Source organism: Puma concolor, chromosome D4 (assembly GCF_028749965.1).
Source record: "Puma concolor isolate L17-30 chromosome D4, mPumCon1.1.hap2, whole genome shotgun sequence".
Classification (NCBI taxonomy): domain Eukaryota; kingdom Metazoa; phylum Chordata; class Mammalia; order Carnivora; family Felidae; genus Puma; species Puma concolor.
The window spans coordinates 72,808,687-72,835,375 of NC_141679.1; the positions used below are offsets into that span (position 1 = coordinate 72,808,687).

The 26,689-nt window shown below is 36.0% G+C and overlaps 1 protein-coding gene across 1 annotated transcript in view; it reads right to left on the minus strand.

The window, feature by feature from the left end:
• The window catches only part of SHOC1 (shortage in chiasmata 1), an 85,846-nt gene extending 60,543 nt beyond the window's left edge, over positions 1 to 25,303 (minus strand). The window contains exons 1-5 of the mRNA XM_025912656.2: positions 25,105 to 25,303; positions 22,145 to 22,225; positions 19,677 to 19,800; positions 14,568 to 14,655; positions 7,590 to 7,774 (exon numbers count right to left, since the gene is read on the minus strand). Coding sequence (XP_025768441.1) covers positions 7,590 to 7,774; positions 14,568 to 14,655; positions 19,677 to 19,800; positions 22,145 to 22,225; positions 25,105 to 25,173 — 547 coding nt within the window. The 5' untranslated portion in view covers positions 25,174 to 25,303. The remainder of the gene's footprint in view (positions 1 to 7,589; positions 7,775 to 14,567; positions 14,656 to 19,676; positions 19,801 to 22,144; positions 22,226 to 25,104) is intronic.
• Positions 25,304 to 26,689: the final 1,386 nt, after the last annotated feature.

Consider the following 26,689-nt stretch of genomic DNA (forward strand, 5'->3'; position numbering starts at 1 on the left):
TTATACAACATTTCCTGGAGTTCTTACTTTCTTACAGCTCTTCTATGTACCAACATGGATATGAGGAGACTGTTTTCTTCTATTGTAAAAGAGTGTTAAATTGTTATAAAGAAACAAAATTTTAGCTAGTTAACTATGAAAAGCAACAGAAAATAGAGGTCTACTGACACGAAAGACAAGTTTATTCTTGGCAGAAGATTCTTGTGTCTTCCTAGGAAACCCAAGATAACTAAATGAAAACAAATAAAGGAGTTCACTAGGTGTCTGATAAAAAAAAAATAAAATCTATGGTTTTCAAACATATAAAAACCTCAAAAATTAATGGAAAAATTCATTCATAATGGTGACAAGTATACAAACATTGAAGAAGCAACATAACAAAAATGAGCAAGAAAGTATATGCAGGAAACTAAAACTTTAATGAAGACCATTAAAAACTGAATAAAAGCCCAGATAAACCATTTTCCTGGCTAGTAAGACTAACTATGGTAAAAAAAAAAAAAAAAAAAAAAAAGTAAAAATCCCAATGACATTTCAATTTGTCAAGAGATCTGTTTTGGAATGTGGAAAACCGATTTACTGAAAGTAAATCTGGAAGAATAAGGACATGAGAGTAGGGAAAAAAATTTTAAAAGCAAAAACATATATACTATTAATACATGTTATAATTATATATTAAATAGTTAAAACTGTATGATACAATTACAGATAAATCAATAGAATATAATAGAAAATCCAGAAACATTCTAATGTGGGCAAGGATTTAGCATATTTTGTAAGTGGCATTCTAAACAGTAGAGAAAGGAAAGACTATTCCATAAATGAAACTGAGACAACTGCCAACACATTTGGAAAAAACATTTTTTATTCTTATTTTTTTTATTTATATTTTTAATGTTTATTCATTTTTTGAGTGAGAGAGAAAGAGAGCATGAGTGGGGGAGGAGCAGAGAGAGAGGCAGACACAGAATCCAAAGCAGGCTCCAGGTTCTGAGCTGTCAGCACAGAGCCCAACACGGGCCCAAACCCACAAGACATAAGATCATGACCTAAGCCAAAGTTGGATGCTTAACCAACTGCACTATCAGGCACCCTGATATCTGTACTTTTAAAGATATACCAAAGTCTTAAGGAAAACCTTAAAGAAAATATGAATAAATATTTACCTAATTTAAGGAAGAATTTTCTAAGTATAAAAGCAATGAAAGAAACCTTAAAAGAAAACACTAATGAAACTAGTTAATTTCAAATATATTAAATATATCTTTTAACAAATATATCTTCTATTCTTATATTTAATATATATAATAGAAAAATAGATAGGGGTGCCTGGGTGGCTCAGTCAGTTGAGCATCTGACTTCAGCTCAGGTCATGATCTTGCAGTTTGTGAGTTCAAGCCCCGCATCAGACTCTGTGCTGACAGCTTGGAGCCTGGAGCCTGCTTCAGATTCTGTGTCTCCTTCTCTCTCTGCCCCTCCTCCACTTGTGCTCTGTCTCTATCAAAAATAAATAAATGTAAAAAAATTTTTTTAAATAGATAAAAGTGAGAATCATTTCACAAAATAAAAATATATAAATGGCCAGTAAACATGAATAATTTTTAAAATACAAGTAAAAACATAATTTTTGTCCATCACATTGGTTAAAATATATTAACATAATATTAGTAGTAATATACCCAATGATGATAAGGTTGCTGTGAACAGGGTATCCTCATATCATGCTAGTGGACAAATAGCTAAAAGAAATACATATATCAGATAATTCCACTTCCACAAATTCACTCCAAGGAAAGAATTGGAAATGGAAGCATACGTTCATGTACATATTTGAAATTAAAAACAACATTAGTGGGGTGCCTGGGTGGCTCAGTCGGTTAAGTGTCCAACTTTGGTTCAGGTCAGTGAGATCAGGTCATGATCTCACAACTCGTATGCCGACAGCTCAGAACCTGGAGCCTGCTTCAGGTTCTGCATCTCCCTCTCTCTCTGCCCTTCCCCTGCTCATGCACAGTCTCCCAAAAATAAATAAACATTAAAAATTTTTTTAACTAAAAAAAACATTAGTGTCCTCAAATTGGGAGATGTATGATACATACATAAGATTTAAAACTGGGGTCATTAAAAGCCATGCTTTTTTTTATTATTTAAATCCAAGTTAGTTAACATAGAGGGCAATAATGATTTCACGAGTAGAATTTAGGGATTTCTCACTTACATAGAACACCCAGTGTTCATCCCAACAAGTGCTCCACTTAATGCCCATCACCTATTTAGCCCATCCCCCCACCTAACACCCCTCCAGCAACCCTGTTTGTTCTCTGTATTTAAGAGTCTCTTTATGGTTTGCTTCCCTGTTTTTATCTTATTTTTGCTTCCCTTCCTTTATGCTCATCTGTTTTGTATCTTAAATTCCACATATGAATGAAATCATATGATATCTGTCTTTGTCTGACTTATTTTGAAAAGCCATGCTTTTGAAGATAACTATGTGCTGAAATGTTCCCAATGTTAATATTTAAAAATAATATAATACAGACAAAATATGATCTCAAGAGTAAAATGATTTATGTTTAGATTATAGATTTGGAAGTTTTTAATAAAGGGATATTCTATATATTTAGAATGTACATATTTTTTAATAGACGTAGAAAACATAGTTCAGTCCTCATTCATGATCAAAAGCTCTTAGCAAACTCAGAACAGAAAGAGCTTCCTCAGCCCAATAAATTCTTTCAACATTTCACCATTGAAACTGATGTAAACACTGTAAATGATTCACCACTGAAATGGTATTTACATCATTCTTAATGGTGAAACATTAGAGTATCTTCTTTACTGTCAAGAACAAGACAAAGACAGCAACCATCACTGCTTGAATTGAACAATGTACTGGAGGTCCTAGTCAGCATAATAAGACAAAAAAAAAAAAGATATAAATGTAAAGTCAGAAACAGACAGCCAACAAAATCAATGTCATAAAGAGATACCTGTAGACACTCTCACTGTAGCATTATTCACGATAGCCAAGGCATGGAAACCATGTAAGTGTCTGTCCATAGATGAATGGATAAAGAAAATGTGCTTTAAAGAAAATATGTTTTATACACACACACACCCACACAAATATTGTTCAACCTTAAAAAATAAGGAAATCCTGCTATTTGCAATATGAATGAACATTAAAGGACATTTTGCTAAGTGAAATAAACAAGGCAGAGAACAACAAATACTGCATGGTATGACTTATATGTTGAATCTAAAAAAAAAGTAGGACTCATGAAAACAGAGAGTAGAATGGTGGTTGCCATGGGGCTGGGCTGTGGGGAAATAGGGAGAGACTGGTAAAACAGACAAACTTCCAGAATAAGGTGTGAGGATCTGATGTATAACATGGTAACTATCATTGATAATACTGTAGTGTATAACTGAAATTTGCTAAAAGAATAGAACCTAAGTGTGTTCTTATCAAAAGAAGAAGAAGAAGAAGAAGAAGAAGAAGAAGAAGAAGAAGAAGAAGAAAGTGAATATGTGAAGTGATGGATGTGTTAATTCAATGAATGGGAATCTTTCACAATGTATATGTATGTTGAGTTACCACATTGTACACTTTAAATATATTACAATTTTTATTTATTAATTATACTTCAATAAAGCTGGAAAAATATATGGGTGGTTGATGAAGCCAGAGACTGATGCTTTTTATTATAAACTTTGAATAACTATTTGCCTCTCTAAACTAAATGCATGTGCAACTTTCTTAAAAAATTAAAAATAAAGTGATCTTTACTCTGAAAACTATAGAACATTTATGAATGAAACTGAAGAGGACACAAAGAAATGGGAAAGAATTCCATGCTCGTGGACTGGAAGAAAAAACATTGTTAAAATATCTATACTACCCAAAGCAATCTACACATTTAATGCAATCTCTATCAAAATACCACCAGCATTTTTCACAGTGCTAGAACAAACAATCTTAAAATTTGTAGGAACCATCAAAGATCCCAAATGCCAAAGCAATTCTGAAAAAGAAAAGCAAACCTGGAGGCATCGCAGTTCCAGACTTCAAGCTATATTACAAAGCTGCAGTAATCAAGACAGTAGGGTATCAGCACAAAAACAGACACATAGATCAATGGAACAAAATAGAAAACTCAGAAATAGACCCACAACTATACGGTCAACTCATCTTTGACAAAGCAGGAAAGAATATCCAATAGAAAAAAGACAGTCTCTTCAAAATGGTGTTGGGAAAACTGGATAGCAACATGCAGAAGAATGAAACTGGGCCACTTTCTTACACTACACACAAAAATAAATTCAAATGGATGAAAGACCTAAATGTGAGACAGGAAATCATCAAAATCCTAGAGGAGAACACAGGCAACAACCTCTTTGACCTCAGTTGGAGCAACTTCTTCTTAGACATGCCACCAGAGGCAAAGGAAACAAAAGCAAGAATGAACTATTGGGACTTCATCAAGATAAAAATCTTCTGCACAGCAAAGGAAACAACAAAACTAAAAGCCAGCCTACAGAATGGGAGAACATATTTTCAAATGACATATCTGATAAAGGATGAGTCTCCAAAATCTATAGAGAACTTATCAAACTCAACACCTGAAAAACAAATAATCCAATTAAGAAATGGGCAGAAGACATGAATAGACATTTTTCCAAAGAAGACATCCAGATGGCTAACAGACACATGAAAAGATGCTCAATATCACTTATCATCAGGGAAATACAAATCAAAACCACGATGAGATATCACCTTACACCCTATCAAAATGGTTAAAATTAACAATACAGAAAACAACAGATACTGGCAAGGATGCAGAGAAAGGAGAACCCTTTTACACTGTTGGTGGGAATGCAAATGGGTGCAGCCACTCTGGAGAACAGTATGGAGGTTCCTCAAAAAGTTAAAAATAGAACTACCTTACAATTCAGCAATTGCAGTACTAGGTATTTACCTAAAGGATACAAAAATACAGATTGAAAGGGGTACACACACCCTGATGTTTATAGCAGCATTATCAAAAACAAATTATGGAAAGAGCCCAAATGTCCATCAACTGATGAATGGACAAAGAAGATGTGGTTTATATATACAGTGGAATATCATTCAGCCATCAAAAAGAATGAAATTTCACCATTTGCAATGATGTGGATGGTGCTAGAGGATATTATGTTAAGCGAAATAAGTCAGAGAGAGACAGCTACCATATGATGTCACTCACATGCGGAATTTAGGAAACAAAATTGCTGAACATATGGGTAGGGAAAAAGAAAAGAGAGAGAGAGGGAAGCAAACCATAAGAGACTCTTAACAATAGAGAACAAACTGAGGGTTGATGGAGAGAGGTGGATGGGGGATGAGATAAATGGGTGATGGGTATTAAAGAGGACACTTGTTATGATGAATCACCAAATTCTACTCCTGAAACCAATATTAAACTAGAATTTAAATAAAAACGTAGAAATTTTTAAATTAAATTATATTACATTAAATTAAAAATAAAGCTACATTTACATTTGATTATATATTACTGGGATGTCTAAAAGGATATGCATAAAATTATTACATTTACTGACAAATAACATGTGAATGTTGTAGCAAAATTACTACATATCAACAAACCAACAAACAATAAAAGAAAATTACCCACTGTTTTTGTCTTAAAGAAATATATGTTTTGAAATCAACTTATAATTTAGTAATTAATGACATTCTTTTAAGACAGAGAATTTACAGTAGCAGCTGAATTTCAAAGCATAATGCATTCCTTTTGATTTAAACATTGAGACCAAAGTATCTATAAATCTGGCAGCAATCAATATAGCTGCAAAGAAAATAAATCAAATTGCAAATGTAAATTTATAAAATGATATCTAATGACATAAGACCCCAAAGGCAATATAGGATATATATTTAGGAAACCCAAGCATATTTCTTAAAATTTTTTTAATGTTTACTTATTTTTGAGAGAGAGAGAGACAGCCCAAACAGGGGAGGGGCAGAGAGAGAGAGGGAGATACAGAATCTGAAGCCAGCTCCAGACTCTGAGCTGGCATAGAGCCCAACACTGGGCTCAAACCCATGAACCATGAGATCATGACCTGAGCCAAAGTCGGACACTTAACCGAGGCACTCAGGCACCCGACCCAAGCATATTTTCATTCAGTGAATAGTAGTTAAAGAAGCTTCTGACTCTAGTTGATGGTAGATATTATGAAGTTTGCCAATAACAACTTCTGGTTTTCCACATTAATAATAATAGCTATGTTTGTGTATCTGTTATTTTTATACACCATCTCTTTACATGTACATATATATTAGTTGATCCCTATATTTCTATTATTTTTTTTAATTTTATTTTTTTATTTTTAGAGAAAGAGAGTGCACAAGCAGTAAGGAGGGGCAGAGGGAGAGAGAGAATCTTACGCAGGATCCACACTCAGCGTGAAGTCAAATACACAGCTCTATCTCACAACCCTGAAATCATGACCTGAGCTGAAACCAAGAGTAAGGTGTTCAGTTGACTGAGCCACCCAGGTACCCCTGAATCCCCACATTTTTATAAGAAAATTAGAAGAATTAAAAGAAATTATAGAAGAAAATTGAAAACCATAATTTTTAATAACCGTCCCCAAATTGCACCACTTTTTAAGAGTAGATTCAGACTATGATCAAATCCTCTGACTCCAAATTCAGATTATTCCTAATACATCATTCTCTCAAGTTTAGTCTTTAATGAAATTTCTTACTCTCTTTCATCTCAAACTATAAGAGGGATTTAACTCTATATCATCACACACCTGTTTGCCAACATTAAAAATCTTATACACAATTTATGTATTTGCATAAAAACAGTAGTAAAAGGACCAAATTATTATATATTATTTATCGGTTAGGTTATTGTAGCTCAAGCTATAGCATACCTTAAACTTTAAGTCTTTTTATTTTAAAAGGGAATAGGCTGTTCCACATACAAGAAAAGTAGTTCTCAGCAAGCTGGAAGAATTCAACACCTTTTAGGAAGATGAAAATTTGGAATATAATTTGGATAAAATGTACTTTAATTATTATTTATGGTAAGTTTGTAAAAACTAGGTGAATTTCCTGATCTAATACTGCAACTATTCCATCTCTACTTTGAATTATAGTTTCACATAAATTAGATGAGACAGAAAATCTTTAGTATATTTTGGAAAATAAAATACAGCCATCATTTAATAATCTACTACTTTAAAGTTATACCAGGTTGCTGTGTCATCAGATCCTTGCACAGATGCTAATATCATTGTAGTAATATGATGTGAACACACTATGATCAAGTCCCTGATGCTATTTTGAGGCCCAGCACACATAAACTCCAAAAACAACCAAATTCACAAAAAGGGGATGAAGATGAAAGAGAAGTATTTCCATAATGTGGCAAAGCTTGGAATTATAATTTTGCAGGTGGATACCTTTAATAAAATAGAAAAATTAAAAATCCAATTAAAAAAAATTCACCAAAATGAACAACTGTATGTTACTAAGATATGTTTTATAATGATAGAAATAACAAATGTTTTACCTTCATTCTGTGCTTGAAGTGCTGGATATTTTTCTAAACCGCTGACAAGTGTAAAGACTTCAGTGTAGTCCTCATGGGTGTATAAACTGGTTTCCTCTACTTCACTTTGAGAGTTTGGGTTTGAACTTGGAACAACTTCCTCAAATTCACCGTTAATCTGGGTCACCATTCCTGTGATTGTTTTTCTATGACAGTATAAAATTACTGATTTTATGTATGTCATTTTAAAGCATCTTTATTTAACAAATAGTATATGTTCATTGTAAAATTACAAAATTCCAACAGACACAGAGAAAAATTACCCATAGCCCCAATACTCAAGAGATTTAAAAAATTGTGTACTTTTTAAATTACTTTTGAATATTTTTACACAAAAGTGGATTCATGCACATATGAAACCTGCCTTTTCTGGTAAACAATAAAATATGAGTACATTTACATATCAATCAATGTACACTCACTTTATTTTTGAACACATGAACAGGATCCTATTGTATTGGTAAACCATAATTGACTCAAACAGTTCCCTATTATTGGCAATTTAAATTTGTTGTAATCATTTGCTATTATAATGCAAGGAATATCTTTATGCACTTGCCTAATTGTTTTCTCAAAATGTTTCCTAAAAACGGAAATGATGAGGTTAAAGGTATGCAGATTTGCCATGCATTGCCAAATTGCCATAGTGTTGGGTATTCAATGTCTGCTTTTCCATATCACTATCCAACATTTTATATTCTGTTCTTCAAACTAGGAAGCTGATCTCCATGACCAAACTAAACTCTCTTGCCCTCTGGCTTCTGGTTGGGTTCAGCCAATAGGAAGCCAATAGGAAGCACTGGCAGGAGATCAAAGGTGGGAAGAGAGGTCTGGATATTATTCTTCCCAAATCCTTCTCTTCTGGGCCAGTTTCAAAGTGGCTGCATTCTTCTACCAATGGTTACATCTCTTGTCAGACAGCCCCTCTCCTATAACTAGCTGCAGTTCTTACTGGGTTGATTACTGCTCAGTCCTTTTGCTGCTTCAAGCTTAGAGTGTTAACAACTTCCTGTAGTTGCTTAATCTGGGCACATTTTTTGTCTCCCTTGACTTTGCCCATACTTTGCCTGTTTGCTGATTCATCCAGGTATATCTGTCACTGTCTGTAACATTGGGATATTTGGACTTATGAGAGATTTTTTAAATAATGTTTATTTAGTTTTGAGAGAGAGAGAAAGAAAGAGAGAGAGAGAAAGCATGATTGGGGGAGGAAGGAGGGGGGGCAGACAGAGGATCCAAAGCAGGATCTGCGCTGACAGCAGCAAGCCTGATGCAGGGCTTGAACTCACAAGCTGTGAGATCATGACCTGAGCTGAAGCTGGACACTTAACCAACTGAGCCACCCAGGTGCCCCCTTATAAGAGATCTTTTTAATGAATTTTCTAACAAATAAATATATTATTGGCTACACAGTCTAATACACCTTTTAGCTATATATTCTAATATACCTTTTTCTCCCTGATATCCTAAACTATTTTAGCCTCACTGATTCCCTACACAGACTGAGAGAACCAAAATCAATATAACTCCCCAATGTAACTGGAGAAAAATGAATATGCCATATCTTCAAATCACATATAGAAAATTCTCTAAAGTTTCTCCTTTACTCTTTAAGATAATGCAAGGTACAAGAAAAAAATTTTCAACTCACCCAGGTCCATATTACTCATAAGACCATTGATTCCTATGTGAATCTTTATACACTTAAGTTTAGCACTTATATCACAGTTATCCTTTTGGTTTTAAATATTACTGGTAGGGTGAGCACTTTGTAATAATCCTTGGTAGTACCGTTTTGAGAAAACCCAGAGAAATCTCTTTCCCTAGATATAAATGTTCTATGAAGAAAAGTATTTCCTGGATCTCCTCCTACCTCCTTGTCCAATATTATCTATTCTTTGCTCACTGGTGTCTCCTCCTCTGCCTAACCTGTAGATACTGGTATTTCCCAGGCTTCCAGTCTAGATGGTGTTTGCTGTCTTTCCATATCATGGTACTTGGGTAAGTTCATCCACTCCAATTCACTAATTCCTTAATCTAAAAGAAATATTTACTGAGCATCTATAATGTGCTAACACCATTTTAGGCACTGAGAATGGAGTGGTAAAACAAAAGTGTTCTTACCCTCATGAAGTTTACCTATTAGTAGGATGATAAACAAACAAACAAACAAATAACATAATGTCAGGTGGGGGAAAACTGTTATGAATAAAATATTAGGACTTCAAGTAACAGCCAGAGGGTTGGTAAGAGGTATATTTTAGAGAGGGTAGTTAGTGAACGGCCAGGTGAGGAGCTGATAATTCCACAGCTACCTGAATAATCGTAGGGTACTCTGGGGAACAAGGTTGGCATATTCTAAGAAAAGCAGAAAGAACAGGGTGACTGGAACAGAATAAGGTTAGATACATAGGCAGGGACAAGATCATGTTGGACATTATAACATCTGGCAAGAACTTTGGATTTTACTCTACATGCAATGGCATATGGTCAGTAAGTTATAACATGATCTGATTTGTGTCTTAAAAAAAAAAATTCCAGGCAAAGTCCTAGAAGAAAAGAGGAGTAAATCCTCATGATTTGGATTAAGCAAAGCCTTCTCAGATATGATGCCAAAAGCCCAAGTGACAAAAGAAAAAATGGATAAATTGGACTTCATCAAAATAAAAAAAAAAATGCGCTCCAAAGGATACCATCAAGAAAGCAAAAAGACAATCCACAGAAGAAAATATTTATAAATCATGTATCTGATAAGAGACTTGTATCTAGAATACATAACAAACCCTTAAAATTCAATTATAAAAAGACATATAAACCGACTAAAAAATGTGCAAAGAACTTGAATAAACATTTTCTCAAAGAAGATAAAGGCCAATAATTACATAAAAAGATGCTAAACATCATTAGCCATGAGGGAAATGCAAATCAAAGTACAATGACATACAATGAGCCACCCATTAGGATGGCTATAATCAGAAAGACAGCAAACAATAAGTGTTGGCAAGGATGTAAACAAATTGTGACCTTCATACACTGTGGGTAGACATGCAAAATGGTACAGTTGCTTGAAAAATTTGGCAATTCTTCAAACAGTTAAACACTGAGTTACCATGTGATCTAGCAATTCCACTACTAGAGAAATTAAATGATATGTATGCACAAAAACTCATCCACAGATCTTGATAGCAGCATTACTCATACTTGCCCAAAACTGAAAACAACCTAAATGTCTATCAACTAAAAATGGATAAATAAAATGTGCTATGTCCACACAATGGAATATTATTTGGCCCCCCAAAAAACGAAGTGTCAATACATGCTACAACACAGATGAACCTTGAAAACATTTTGTTATGTGAAAGAAGCCAGCACAAAAGATCCCATATTGTATGTGTCATATTGTGTTTTATTTAAAAAAAAATTTTTTTACATTTATTCATTTTTGAGAGACAGAGAGAGACAGAGCACAAGTGGAGGAGGGGCAGAGAGAGAGGGAGACACAGAATCCAAAGCAGGCTCCAGGCTCTGAGCTGTCAGCACAGAGCCTGATGTGGGGTTCGAACCCACGAGCCATGAGATCATGACCTGAGCCGAAGTCAGATGCCTAACCGACTGAGCCATCCAGGTGCCCCATATTGTGTTTTATAATAAGAAATGTATATTTTCTCTTCATCTCTATTTATGGCAAGGAACTCCTAAGGCCTTTGGAATTTCCTAAGTATTGAAAGTGATAAAGGTATATTTGGTTATGTTAATGAGGTGACTTTTGGAAAACTGCCTGTTGCTCAGAGAACCAATCATGTGATCAGAGGGCTAGAATTTCAGACCCATCCCTCTGCTCTCCAGGGAGGAGACAAGGGTTGGAGGTTGAATCAATTGCCAATGATCTACGATTTAATCAAACATGTGTGTATAATGAAGCCTTCATAGGAAACCAAAAAGATGGGGTTCAAAGAGCTTCTGGATTAGCGACCACATGGAAATGCTGGGAGAGTGGTGTGGTGGTAGAGGGGATGCAGTATCCTTTTGTTCCACTCATTGACTCCTACGTTTAGTTCTTGTCAGTATGATCCAAGCTGGTTGCTGTAGGCAGTCATTACATCTCTATTCCAGCATTGGGAAGGAGAAAAGTGAAGGAGAAAAACACGGCTGCTTCCTTTCAAGGACATTCCCCAGAGCTTGAATAAGCCTCTTTTGCTTAATATTCCATTGGGAAGAACTTAGTCACATGGCTATGTTTAGCTACAGAGAAGCCAAGAAATGTAAATGTGATTCTAGGTGGTGCCACAGGTCTACCTTCTTTGTCATGGACTCTATCTTGGTGCTGCAAAATGAATGTAAGGTCAGATATGGTGAGGTGTCCATTCTTTCAGGGCCTCCCATTTCTCTCATACATGAATCTTGTTTGAATCAAAGTAGCCAGATCACTGCCTTTATTGGAACTTACTGTATATTCTTGATATGCTTTCAAATATGCTGTTTCCTTTGGCTGAAATAATTTCTCTCTAGTTACTTTCTCCTTCAATGTCCAGCTCAAGCTCAGTTCCTACTTCTTTGTGAAGCTGATCTCTCCTGCTTATAAATGCACAGCGCTACCAATCTAACTCATAGGGTGAAGAGATCTTAGAGATCATCTTGTTTCTTGTTACTTAAAGTAGGTTCTTGGGCCAGCAGCATTAGCACACCTAGGAGCACATTAGAAGTGCAGAATCTCAGGCCCCAACACAGACCAATTGAATCAGGATCTCCATTTTTAATAAGATCCTCAGGTGATTCATATGCACATTAAAGTTTGAGAAGCACTGCTCCAGCATCATTATAATGACAAAGAGAATGAGGGTCACAGAGAGACAAGAACTTGTCAAAGTAAGTAGTACTTGACTTTGACGTTTCAAATCAAGACTTGAAATCCACATCTTTTGGATTTCATGGAGCAGAGCTCTTTTAACTACATCTTCCTGCTTCCTCACAGCTCAGTTTAGTCATGCAATACATACCTTGTGTTGGCCTTAGGCCTTGTGATAGACTTCATGATAGTCATATTATCATTTAATCCTTACAAGGTTAATTTTTGTTATAATTAATTTATAATTTTTAATTACAAATAATGTTTATATATTATCTTCCTAATCTGACTTTTAAATTCCTAGATGATAGAAATGGTATTTGGGGGGCACCTGGTGGCTCTGTCAGTTGAACATCCAACTCTTGATTTCAGCTCAGGTCATGATTCCAGAGTTGTGGGATCAAACCCCATGTCTGGCTCTATGCTAGGCATGGAGCTTGCTTGGGATTCTCTCTGTCTCTCTCTCTCTGCCCCTTTCCCCAGCTCACACACACTCTCTCTCTCTCTCTCTCAAAAAAAAATGGGCTTCTCAGGATTTTGAGTCTGGACACATTTAAATAGGTAATTTGTTTCTTTCCAGCACAACTAAGGACAACTTAAATTATTAAAAACCTGAAAACAAGAATAATAACTATATCCTTCCTAGGTCAGCACTCTTTTTTTTTTAAGTTTATTTGTTTATTTTGAGAAAGAGAGAGAGAGAAAACACATGCATGCATGTACATGAGCAGGGGAGGGACAGAGACAGAGGAAGAGAATCCCAGGCAGGCTTTGCGCTGTCAGCAATGAGCCTGATGTGGAGTTCCATTTCATGAATCATTAGATCGTGACCTGAGCCAAAGTCAAGAGTCAGATGCTGGGATGAGCACTGGGTGTTGTACGTAAGTGATGAATCACAGGAATCTGCTCCTGAAGCTAAGACTACACTGTATATTTGCTAACTTAACAACAACAACAAAAATGTTTAACCAACTGAGCCACCCAGGTGCCCCCCTGATCAGCACTCTTTGTACAAAGTAAAGCAACAAACTCTTTAGCTTTGCACTGGAATCTCTAATTTATGTCTATATTAATAATGTAGACTTGGTTAGATGTTCTTCCGTATATTATGTTCTGTGTTCCTACCTCTGTCATTATACTTCCCATATTGTATTGTAATTAGTTTATAAATCTCTACTCCCTAGTTTCTTGTGTTCTTTGAGAGCAGAGACTTGCATCACATAGGATGATATATAATAAATATTTGACGAATGACTGAACTAATAATAAGTAATGTTTTGACAAAGTATGTTAGAAAATAGCCTTAAATCTGCATTTATACTATAGGATAAAAGACTTACTTTATTTTATTATTTTTTAAAGTTTATTTATTTATTTTGAGAGAGAGAGAGAGAGAGAGAGAGAGGATGAGTAGGGTTGGGGCAGAGAGAAAGGGAGAGAGAGAATCCCAAGCAGGCTCCATGCTGTCAGCACAGAGCCCAACACAGGGCTCAATCTCATGAACTGTGAGATCATGACTGAGCCAAAATCAAGAGTCAGTCACTTAACCAACTAAGCCACCCAGGTGCCCCCAAAAAACTGGTTTTAATATAAGGTGTTCTATAGACATTTTCTATAAGAAGTTTCCTTACTAATTAAAAGCATAACATATTTGCTTTATTTTCATGTGTCTTTTGCAACACAAGTGCATAGAGAACAGTTAATATGTGATAAATGAGAAGATAAAAAGAAGGTATAAGTCAGGGTGGAGGGGTGGCTTAGTCAGTTAAGAAACTGACTCTTGATTTTGGCTCAAGTCATGATCTCACGGTTCGTGAGTTCAAGCCCCATATTGGGCTCTGTGCTGTCACAGTGAGAAGCCTGCTTGGGATCCCTCTTTCTCTCTCTCTCTCCCTCTCAAAATAAATAAACAAAAAAAAATTTTTCAAAGAGGGTATAAATCCCCCTTTGTGGTTCAGATTAGGGCTTTTTCTTCAGATAAAAGAATAAAATCTGTTAGGGTACAAAGGAAAGGATCTTTTCTCTTCAGGAGTCTGGAGAACTTAATGTTTATCTCCTAGATGTAAAGGGAGATTGAGGTTAAGGACACATACTTCTCAAGAAAATCCTCCACAAAGAGACTTGCTTTCCATTGATCCAAGACTGAGAGATCTGTCACTCCCGGCACTGAAACAGCTGAAGCTAGAAAGCAGAATGGTAAATATTAGCTTCTAGAATTTTCTTTTACACTTAATACAAGGAAGCTAAATATGAATCTTTTATATCATGGTGTTATCTTTCTTTGTTCACAAATGTAATTTTTCCCAGAATTATACCAGATTCCAGAGATTTAAATAATCATTCTCATTATTACAACTCACCCCCCAAAAAAACCCCTCAACTATAGTCAGAACAATACCACCTGCACATACCATCCTCATCTTTACAATCTCTCTTTTGCTCATACAGCCTTACCATCCTAGATATTCCTGTTCAACAACTTGTATTATTCCTCATAAAGCTTTTATTATTAACCATTTCAGCTCACTCTGATATATTCCCCTCGAAGGGCCATAATATTGTCAGTAGCACTCACTCTGGTACATAATCACAACAGCCATATTTTAAAATTTTAGGTGTCTATAGCTTGTCTCTCAAATTCGACCCTTGGTTTCCTAAAAGAAGGATCATGTCATATACTAATGTCAGAGGAAGTGACTGAGTGAAGTTAAGAGTCAAAGGAGCTGCATTCTACCACCAATGTTACTTCTTACTAGTTATTATTTTAGACAAATTACTTAATGTCTGAGTTTGCATGTCATTAAAAAAAATATATGAAAGTGTAGTGGTCAAGAGTACAGGTTCTGGAGGCCCCTGGGTGGCTCAGTTGGTTAAGTATCTGACTCTTGATTTCAGTTCAGGTCATGATCTCAAAGTTTGTGGGATCAAACCCCGCCACTGGGCTCTCTGCTGACAGTGCACAGCCTGCTTGGGATTCTCTCTCTCCCTCTCTCTCTCTGCCTCTGCCCAGCTCTCTCTCTCTCAAATAAAAATAAACTTAAAAAGAAAAAAAATAGAGTACAGATTCTGGAATTATCCTGCCTAGATTTTAATACATGTATTGCTACTTATTAACTGTATGATCTTGGGTAAATCTCTTAACTGCTTTGTATCTTAGTGTCCTTATCTACAAATTAGAAATAATAATAATTGCCTTTTCATTGTGTTGTTGTGAAGATTAAATGGGATGAAACATATAAATTTATCAGAACAATTCCTGACATACCAATAATATCGAATAAATAAATAATAATATCCAATAAATAATATCCATTAAATTTTGGCTGTTAATGTTATTGATATTTTTAAAAAGAGGAAAAGAAATAGGAATAAATGATAAACTAATTTTTTCCTTTTGTACTTTTAGAGAAGCAGTTTCATGAAAACTGTTTTTCTTCTTATTTCCAGTCTGATTGAGATTCATTCCATTTTTACAATATTCATCCTCCCTCATGTCCTCACTTCGTTTCTTACACACTTTAGTCTCCATAGCCAGTCCCATAACTACTCCCTTTAAAAGACTCTTGATTCCCTTGCCTCTTTTTCCCTTGTATTCACTCAGGAAAACCCCCACTCTCCACCTTGTGTACACACACTAGGACAGCTAAAAATTATTGGAAAAAAAGTCATCCAGTCATGCTGAATGAACTCATTTCAGATTATGACCCAAATTTATTTTTTTTTAAGTTTTAAAGTTTTCATTTATTTATTTTGAGGGAGAGATTGAGAGCACGCACAAGCAAGGGAGGGGCAGAGAGAAGGATAGACAAAATCCCAAGCAGGCTCCCAGCCATCAGCACAGAGCCTGATGTGGGGCTCAAACCCACAAAATGTGAGATCATGACCTGGGCCGAGATCAAGAGTCAGAGGCTTAACTGACTGTGCCACCCATGACCATAAATTTCAAATAGGCATCCATCATTGACAGATGATAATAGTATGCCTTCCTAATCAAACTGGCTTTCTCATTCTTTAAGATAATTATGTGGGGCGCCTGGGTGGCTCAGTTGGTTGAGAGTCCGACTTCGGCTCAGGTCATGATCTCACAGTCTGTGGGTTCGAGCCCTGCATCAGGCTCTGTGCTGACAGCTCAGAGCCTGGAGCCTGTTTCAGATTCTGTATCTCCCTCTTTCTCTGGCCCTCCCCTGTTCATGCTCTCTCTCTGTCTCAAAAATAAATAAATGTTAAAAAAAAAATTAAAAAAAAAAAAGACAATTATGTAACACTTTCATTTCTCAAATTTTTTTTTTTCAACGTTTATTTATTTTTGGGACAGAGAGAGACAGAGCATGAACGGGGGAGGGGCAGAGAGAGAGGGAGACACAGAATCGGAAACAGGCTCCAGGCTCTGAGCCATCCGCCCAGAGCCTGACGCGGGGCTCGAACTCACGGACCGTGAGATCGTGACCTGGCTGAAGTCGGACGCTTAACCGACTGCGCCACCCAGGCGCCCCTCATTTCTCAAATTTTTGATACTCATCCCCTACCTAGTCTCAGTCTATGGCCATGACTTCACATAGAAAACTGATACAGAGAAGAACTACCTCATCTTCTACCACCAATTCTACCATCTCATTGGACTAAGTACCTACAAACTCTGCCTTCCTATCTATCATAATGGAAGAAATATTCTGGCTTCTATATAATACCAACTCCTCCAACTGTGCTCTTGATACTATCCCCCTTTACTAAGCTACCCTTTTTCTTTCCTACATCATTAGTTTCTCTCTTTTTTACCAAGATCATTTCCACTGGCAAACAAACATTTTATAGTCTCTTTACTTATGACACATATTTTTTTTAATCACACATCTAAAAAAAAAAGAAGAAAAAAACCCTCTTTTTATTGCACTTCTCCTTCAGCTAGTGCCTCAGTTTTCTATTTTACTTCATAGCAAAATTCCTCAAAAGATTTGCCTATATTCACCACCTCACATCCCACTTCTCATTCTTGCTCAGCATATTCCAATCAGGCCTCCATACCAAATGTTCCAGTTAAACTACTCTTACCAAGGACATCGATGACCTACATTTAGACAAACTAATGGTCACTATCTTCATCTTACTTGATACTTTAACAGGAACCAGTACTTTTGACCACTTAATCTTGCTTGAAACACTTTTTTTTTTTTTTTTTAGAATTCCACAATATCTGGTTTTTCTATCTCACTTGTCATCTAATCTAGTTTTGCCTTTTAACTGTTGGAATGTTCTGAGGCTCTGTCCTAGGCTCTCTGCTCTATACATACTCATGCTTTCAGTGACTTCATCCAGTTCCATAAATTTATGTATAATCTATATATGATAACTCCAACCCGAAACTCTAGCTGTGCTCAATATTAATATAACTAATTGCCTTCTTGATGCCTTCATTGAGATGCCTAAATAGGCATTTTGACCCAGCCAAAGCAGAGCTACTAACTCCAGCCACATTTTGGCTTCCCCACGAGCCTTTCCTTATCTTAGGAAACAGCACTACCATCCACCCACTTGCTCAGGTCAAAAACCTAGAGGAAACTCTTTATTGTTCTATTTTTTCTTTAATCCTCTCACTGTTGGTTAGACCTCTAAAATAGGCTCAATTCAAACACTTCTCACACCTCCATTACTATAAGCCTAGTTCAAGCCACTATCATCTTCTATATAGAGGGTAGATTTACTAAGCAGTCTAGATCCTGAACCAATATGACAGCTTTCTGATTGATTCTACCATCTCTATTCTTGCCTTTCCATACTCCAAACAACCAGAATGATCTTTCTAAAGCATAAATCAGGTTATGTCACTCCCTTTTTAAAAACTGGAGGCGCCTGGGTGGCTCACTCGGTTAAGCGGTCGACTTCGGCTCAGGTCATGATCTCACGGTCTGTGGGTTCGAGCCCCGCGTCGGGCTCTGTGCTGACAGCTCAGAGCCTGAGCCTGTTTCAGATTCTGTGTCTCCCTCTCTCTGACCCTCCCCCGTTCATGCTCTGTCTCTCTCTGTCTCAAAAATAAATAAATGTTAAAAAAAAAAATTAAAAAAAAAAACTGGAAATGATTTACCACATTAGCCATAATATAAACAAATAAACTCCATATTATAGCCTACAACATCTTACATCTTTCAAAAGCTGCCTACTTCTCAGATACCCCTTTTCATTAACTTGTCACAATGGCCTAATTTTCTGGTTATTACACACATCAAGTTTATTCCTGAGTCAGGAACTTTGCATTTGCTTGAAAGCCTTCTCCCCCATATCTTTTTATGGTTGTTGCCCTCTCATCATTCAGAACTCCACTCAACTGTTTGCCCCCTTCCCTAACTATCCTAGGAAATAGTGCTCCCTACCAAATTTCATATCACATTACACTATTGTGTCTTCTCTACACATTTATTTATACCAGACATTAGTGTATATATTTAATTGTTTTATTGCTGCATCCTTCTTACCAGTCTGAAAACTCACTAAGGGAAGGAGCTATTTTTGTCTTATTAGCCACTGTCCTTAGCACCCAAAAAACAGTGCCTGGTCCATAATACATGCTGAATAAATGTTGTTAACTGACTTGACTCCTCTATGGAAGGCTTCCTCTTTCTTAAATCCATGACATGATAAGAGCAAAAAATAACATTTTGTACATAAACATTTAAAAGTAGTTTTATACATAACAGACTCTTATATATGGAGAACAAACAGAGGGTTACTGGAGGGGTTCTGGGAGGGGGGATGGGCTAAATGGGTAAGGGGCATTAAGGAATCTATCCCTGAAATCACTGTTGCACTATAAGCTAACTAACTTGAATGTAAATTAAATTTAAAAAAATAGAAAAAAATAGTTTTATATTCATTGTATCATTACATTTTAAAGTAGCCCTCCTACAGTTAAGCAAGACCTTATTATATAATACAATAAGTGTTTACAAGGCTAGAATATTTTAAGATTTCATCACCTACATATTTTTTATTTGTTCTATTCATATCTAGTATAAGCTTCCCAATTCCCTACTTTGTCACCTAAATTGTCATAAAAATGTTAATTTGTAACCTTCTTGGAGTTCTGATATGAATAAATGCAATGCATTTTTATTTTATAAGGAAAGCACTGTATTTTCTTAATAATTTACTGTGCTAAACTCTAAAATCATTTTTAAAATAGATTTTTGAGAAATAAAAATAAAACATACCTCTCATCCATGGCCTTCTATACTTATTATCAATAACTCCTGCATAATAATTTCCATCTTGATATAAACATGAAGGGATTCGAAGCAACAAAGCATCTCTGCAAAACTTCTTTCTAACTATATTCTATGTAAGAAAGATTATAAAATCTTTTAATATGTTTATCAGATTTAACTATCAGTGTTCAGAATATTAAAATTCTCTATTCTTTTCAATTTATATTATTTTTATTTAAAAGCAATACCTGCTCATTATAAAATATCAAATAACACAGAAACACATAACTGAGACAGTCAAGGTCCCTAGCAATATCAGTTATACTTTGGCATATTTTCCACAAAATTCTCTTAGTAGGTTAGGCTAAAATCTGTGTGTGTGAGTGTGTGTGTGTGTGTGTGTGTGTGTGTGTGTGTGTGTGTGTATGTTGGACAAATATGAGACCACATCATTTATACAGTATGCCACTTAGCAATGTGCTTTTTTCTCACTTAGCAGTACAATATAGCTGTCTTAATTTGATTTTCTATGTCTACAAATTATTAAACTTGTGACAACCAGCAAATATGTCTTTATCTTTAAAAAAATATCAATAAACAAAAAGTATTTCTTCAACCCTGTGGTCTACAGTGTGCCTTGGAAAAATGTCCTGCTATTCTCAGGTTATCAAAATCCTATTTATCTTTCAAGGCCCATCTAAAGCAATATCTCCTCTATGAAGCTTTTCCTCAGTGACTCTCAACCTCCCACAGAATTCATTATTCTTTTAATTAGGACAAATGATAGTTTCTTGCATCACTTCCCAAGAGTTTGCTGAAGGTGTTATACATATTAAATAAGAGGTCTTGATCACCCAAAACTAAATGGAAAGATGAGTTAAAGTAATTTAAATAAAATGCAGACCAAAGATGCATAGTAAAAAAACCAAAAAGCTTGATTTATACTTTGTCCAAAAAAAATGAAATAAAGTTATAAAAATTAAATTTTATATCTAAACAAAATGTTGTTTATAATTAGCTTATAATCATAATTGCTTTTTTGTCAGAATTTTCCCATAAGCTATATTATATGACACGCATGATATTAGTCATTACTTTACCTTTGATCATAAAGAAGATATTTTTTAAAAATATTTAAGCAAAATATTCCCAAGGCATCTCTGACTCCTTTAATATTCAAACCATTGTCTTCCTCTTATCTGTAACTAATCTAATATTGCAAGATCTTCATTTGACAATAGCTTTACCTGTTATTTAAGTGGTGCCTCAACACTGTTTTCATGAACTTTACAAAATCCTACAACTTTTTCAAGATTTGCCATTGATTAGTATCATATTTGTACTATACCATGGAGTGCGATCCACCAGGAAGAAACTAAGATACCATAAACAAGGATAAATTCTGAGGATGTTTGAATACAGACTAATTTTGAAGTGGCCAATATATTTATAAATATATTTGTTTAACAATGACTTCTGATTCCCTACCATGTATATGTTATAACAACACATTTACCTCCCTCAGTTATCAAAAAAATAAAACTTGAAAATGTCCAAATATCTCTTTTTTCCTATAAAACGTTAACAGTTTTAATTATATTGGAGTAATTTTTTTTCCTGGTAATGAGGTCAAGATTATAAAGAAAATCAAAATATTGCTAGTCAATTAAGATCATTAAGAACAATGAATTGTTGTATGATGACTATTCCATTTAGTTTCTTAACAATGTGCTGGACTTAAATCTCAGCTTTGTATAAGCTATTTAAGTTCTCTAGACATCAATTTCTTAACCTGTAAAATTCTAAAACCTATGTAATCCTGGCATCTAGCTCTTTGACTAGTTATGATGGTCAAATGACATAATCCAAGAAAAGAGCAAAGTATCTGTCCCACAGTTAAGTGGTCAATACACGCTGTTACTGTTATTTTCTCATAAAGATAACTAGGGCTGCTTTCCCTCCATTCTTTTCAAGAAAGATCACTCAAGAACGTTCATAAAAGGAGCCCAAATTTGCCAAGAGTTTCTATTTTCTTCTGCTGACAGCTTCAAATTCAGTTACATTGTCAATAATTTCTTTCCAAAAGTGGTATTTTAAAGGTATATTAAAAGTGGGAAGCGGGGCACCTGGGTGGCTCAGTTGGTTGAGCGTCCGACTTCGGCTCAGGTCATGATCTCACGGTTTGTGAGTTCAAGCCCCGCATCAGGCTCTGTGCTGACAGCTCAGAGCCTGGAGCCTGCTTCTGCTTCTGTGTCTCCCTCTCTCTTTGCCCCTAACCCACTCGCATTCTGTCTCTGTCTCTCTCAAAAATAAATAAACATTAAAAAAAATTAAAAAGTGGGAAGAAATTTTAAATCTCAAAGTAATTAGAATAAGGATTAATCTAAGGACTACTATAAAATTATCATAATCATGTAATAAATGCACTTTTTATATCATAATTCTTAGTAGTCAGTGATCCAATAACACTCTACCTCATATAAATAGTCTATTGCACAATATTTGAATGTTGAAAACATATCTTCTTTCTCTGAAAGTCGTTCAAATTTCAGTATCTGGAAATAAAAAAATTAATGTTAAATGTTGGTAAAATAGCAAAGCAAGGAGTAGAAAACCATTCTTAATCACAAAACTGTGGTTCATTCATTTTATTTTATTTTTAATGTTTATTTATTTTTGAGAGAGAGAGAGCACAAGCAAGGGAGGGACAGAGAGAGAGAGGGAGACACAGAATCCAAAGCAGGCTCCAGGCTCTGAGCTGTCAGCACAGAACCTGATGCAGGGCTCGAACCCATAAACCGTGAAATCATGACCTGAGCCAAAGTTGAATGCTTAACTACTGAACCACCCAGGTGCCCCTGGTTCATTCATTTTTAAAAAGATGCTGAATTATATTAAAAAAAAAAGTTAACTCTAAAAATAACATTTATTACTATGATCTAAATCTAATATGAAAATAACATGTTGATATAAAATTGTTCATATATTTTTCATATATGTTCATATATTGTTTAATCCACACAACTTCTGGTTGGTAGATTGAAATATATACTGTGATCATTTTGTTGCAAAAGAGGCAGGAATTCGCAAGACTGGTACAGTTGTTTTCTCAAGAGAATCATATTTCTTAAGTAGTGCTGAAATAGCATAACCACAGGCAAAACTTTGCTGAAGTGGAGGAATAGAATTTGGGAAATTCTGCTCTTCCTTAAAAAATAAAAAGCCCATGGGGCACCTGGATGGCTTTAAGTGTCCAACTATTGATTTCAGATCAGGTCATGATCTCACAGTTCATGAGATCGACAACTGCGCTCACAGCACAGAGCCTGCTTGGGATTTTCTCTCTCCCTCTCTCTCTCTTTGCCCCTCCCCTGCTCACGTGTGCGTTTTCTCTCTCTCTCTCTCTCTCTGTCTCAAAATAAATAAACTTAAAAAAAAAATAAAAGTAAAAAATAAGAAGCCCAGGGGCACCTGGCTGGCTCAGTCAGAAGAGTATTCAACTCTTGATCTTGGGGTCATGAGTTCAAGCCCCATGCTGGAAACAGAGATTACTAAAAAAATAAAATAAAAACTTAAAAAAAATTTAAAAAAAAGGCTGAAGTTAGAATTTCCTAATAGCTCATTTGGAATAAAGCCACTATGACATATTATTCCTAGGTCAATGTGTCATTATTGATAAATAAACAAATTCATCTAATGAAACAGTAAGTAAAATTTGGAATGCTGAAAGAGTCTAAGATGATTCTCATTTATGTGTGAACTACAGCAGTTATAGGCTGGAAGGGTCACTCTAGGACAGAGTCTAGTTTATCAGATAGTTTTCAGCCTTTTAATCAGTCACTTAAAATGTTTTGGGGAATTCAGGTGTAAGCTAGGAAGTCTTCATATGGTTGTTTGTAAGTTTTTAGTGAGTAAAATAAACATTTTCATCCAAATGGTTTTGCCTTAGTTTCATTATTATTTTATATTTGTTTAAGGTTTACCTGTTTCCTTATCTATACTGAAGGTACTGCACCAGAAGACCTTAAGAGTACATCTACATTAATTGACTATGAATCTATTATTTTCAATCATCATCAAGTGAACATTCTTAACTACTCAACTACTGTACTATAAAAACTAAGAGCAAACTTGTTAGTGAATACAATTACTTTATTTGATTAATGAATCAGAAGCCATTTTGTATATTACAATAAGCTTTCCAATGAAAACAAACCCAGTAAGTTATTTGGGTTATTTCTAATATTGTTTGATTCTGTGGTATCAACAAATGTAGGGAATAGTGTTGGAGTCCTCTTTCACTCTTAATTAAACAATGCCAACATAGCATTTTTTTTTTTACTGGTGATTACTTCTCTGGAAATATTTCCAGTCATTGTACTTCCATACCCTTCCCACACAGTCCGTCCTTGATCTTTGAGGCAAATATTAATTTAGAATTTCCGCTTCTTGATATTGTGCTTTCATAAAACATTATCTGATTATGCCTCATTCTAAATTTTTTTTAATGTTTATTTATTTTTGAGAGACAGAGAGAGGGGCACAGGCGCCCCTGTGCCTCATTCTAGAAGTCACTTCAAAAATTTAAAACTGGGGCACCTGGGTGGCTCAGTTGGTTAAGCATCCAACTTCAGCTCAGGTCATGATCTCACAGTCCGTGAGTTGGAGCCCCGTATCAGGCTCTGTGCTGACAGCTCAGAGCCTGAAGCTGCTTCAGGTTCTGTGTCTCCCTTTCTCCCACCCTCCCCTGTTCATGCTCTGTCTCTCTCTGTCTCAAAAATAAATAAACATTAAAAAAAAATTTTTTTTAAGTAAAACAACCAACTCTACTTAGTTTATCCATTCAGTTATTGTCAGCTTTTATCTTAAATTTTCCTTTCTTGTGAAGCCTAGTACCTCTATCAGCTTCAGATTCATCATTCTCAACAGCTACCTTAAATAATAATTACTGTTGTATTGAAGTTAATCGTTTAAATTCATGCTGAACATATAGAACTTAAATAAGATACTATACACCATATATATTCATAAAATTTCTTTCACCTGTCAACTTTATTTCATTGCATTACAGGTATCTGAACCCATCTTATAATAGTGGAAAAATAGGAAGAGAGATAAATTGGCCTGAAACCAAGCAAAATCATGGTTAAAGAGAAGGTATTTTTAAAATAATCAACTTTTGGGGCACCCGGGTGGCTCAGTCGGTTGGGTGTCCGACTTCGGCTCAGGTCATGATCTCACAGTTGGTGAGTTCAAGCCTGGCGTCAGGCTCTGTGCTGACGGCTCAGAGCCTGGAGCCTGCTTCGGATTCTGTGTCTCCCTCTCTCTCTCTCTACCCTCCTCCGCTCACGCTCTGTCTCTATCTCAAAAATAAATAAACATTAAAAAAAATCAACTTTTGAATTGCAGCAATTCCTGAAATATTTTTCCTTACCTGTTTATGAAAATTTTCTGTCTCTTGTGCTACCTCCTGACAGGTATCTGGGCCAAAATAGAAATGCATATAAATAATTAGGTCAGGCTTTTATGCACAAGGCCAGAGAAGTAAGGCACAAACTTTTTTCCACCCAGCTTTACTGAAGTGTAATTGAGAAATAAAAATTGTATATAGTTAAAGTGTACATATGTATAATCGAATATTATTCCCAAAATTATTTAAGACCACAGACAAGCGAATGTGAATTTTAGGGCTGGCATCCCATCTCCTCCCACCAGCCTAAGACATATGGAGATTTCTCCCCTTCCTCAATCCATTGCCTAAAACCACACTTTAACCATGTAAAATCCCAGAGCAAGCGAGGTTCACGTAGTTTCTCATACTATATCATCTATACAACTTCTCATTAGTGGGTTGAAATCCCACTGGCCTTTCTGTGCCCTTCGCACACTCTATTCTCGCCTAATTAGGTTACGTGGACCCTGGTTCTGGAGTCTTGTCTCCACAGAGCCATATTAACTGGACCTCAAAAATAGGTTTTCCAGAAATTTTGGAGCTGCCATACGTTAGCCCCATCCTGCGCTTTTCTTCCCCTCAGCTCAAGAACACCTTCCCTCCCTTGTCTCCTAAGCCTCTCAGGGATTCTACCTCAGCTAAAATCGCCGCGTACCTGCCCTCGCCGGAGAAAATTCCGGCCTACTGAACATGTGACCTCTGGCCCTGGGCTCAGCACTGGCATTGGCCAGCCAGGCCAGGTCCCGCCCCCCGCATCCGCCCCCGCCCCCACCCCGCCCCCCCGGTTTCAGGCACTTCCGCCCCGGGCGCCCCGGCGAGAGAAACCTTTGCGGCACCAAGCGGAGGGTGGCTGTGGAGAAGGGCGGGAAGCTAGAAGGAGCTGGTATGAAAGGTAGGGAAGACCAGGCAAAGGAGTCTGGACTTCATTAGTAGTAGCAGCTCCAATATTACTAGCTAATCCTGGACAAACAGGACAGGGCCAGAAGAAGAGCAAGGGCAGAAGCATAGCAGAAATAAAACAGAGAAGATTTAGCCACCAGAATCAGGGAGAGAGGAAAGGAAAAGGGAGGGGGCAAACGTGACTCAGGTGTCTGGCTAGGTGTTGGCCATGCCTTGACGGCAGAAGAGCATTTGAGGAGGAGCAGGAGCATAGCTAGAATTGGGACACGCAGATTGTACACTTTGATTGATAGCCACCCCTTCACAAGCACGCTCACTTAGGAATCACTAGACCCACCTGATAAGGAAGAATTGTTTCTTTCTTTGTATTTCTTAACTCCTTCTTCCTTTCTGTGACATAGCTTGGCATTAAATTTCTTCCCAGAATATTACAGGAGGTAGCATGTATTTATTTCACTAACACACGGGTGTCTTTCCAGTTCATTGTTAGCAAAGTACTAATCATGAAACATCAGTGGATGAGCCATCTTATTCTCTCAAGTTACAGACTTCATTCTATTTTGCACAGGTTGGTGTGGTTTGCTTCACTGATAGGGATTTCATGTTTAGCAATAATCAATATAAAGATGTTCATTTGGCATTGGGGTATATTACTATGCATTCCTGG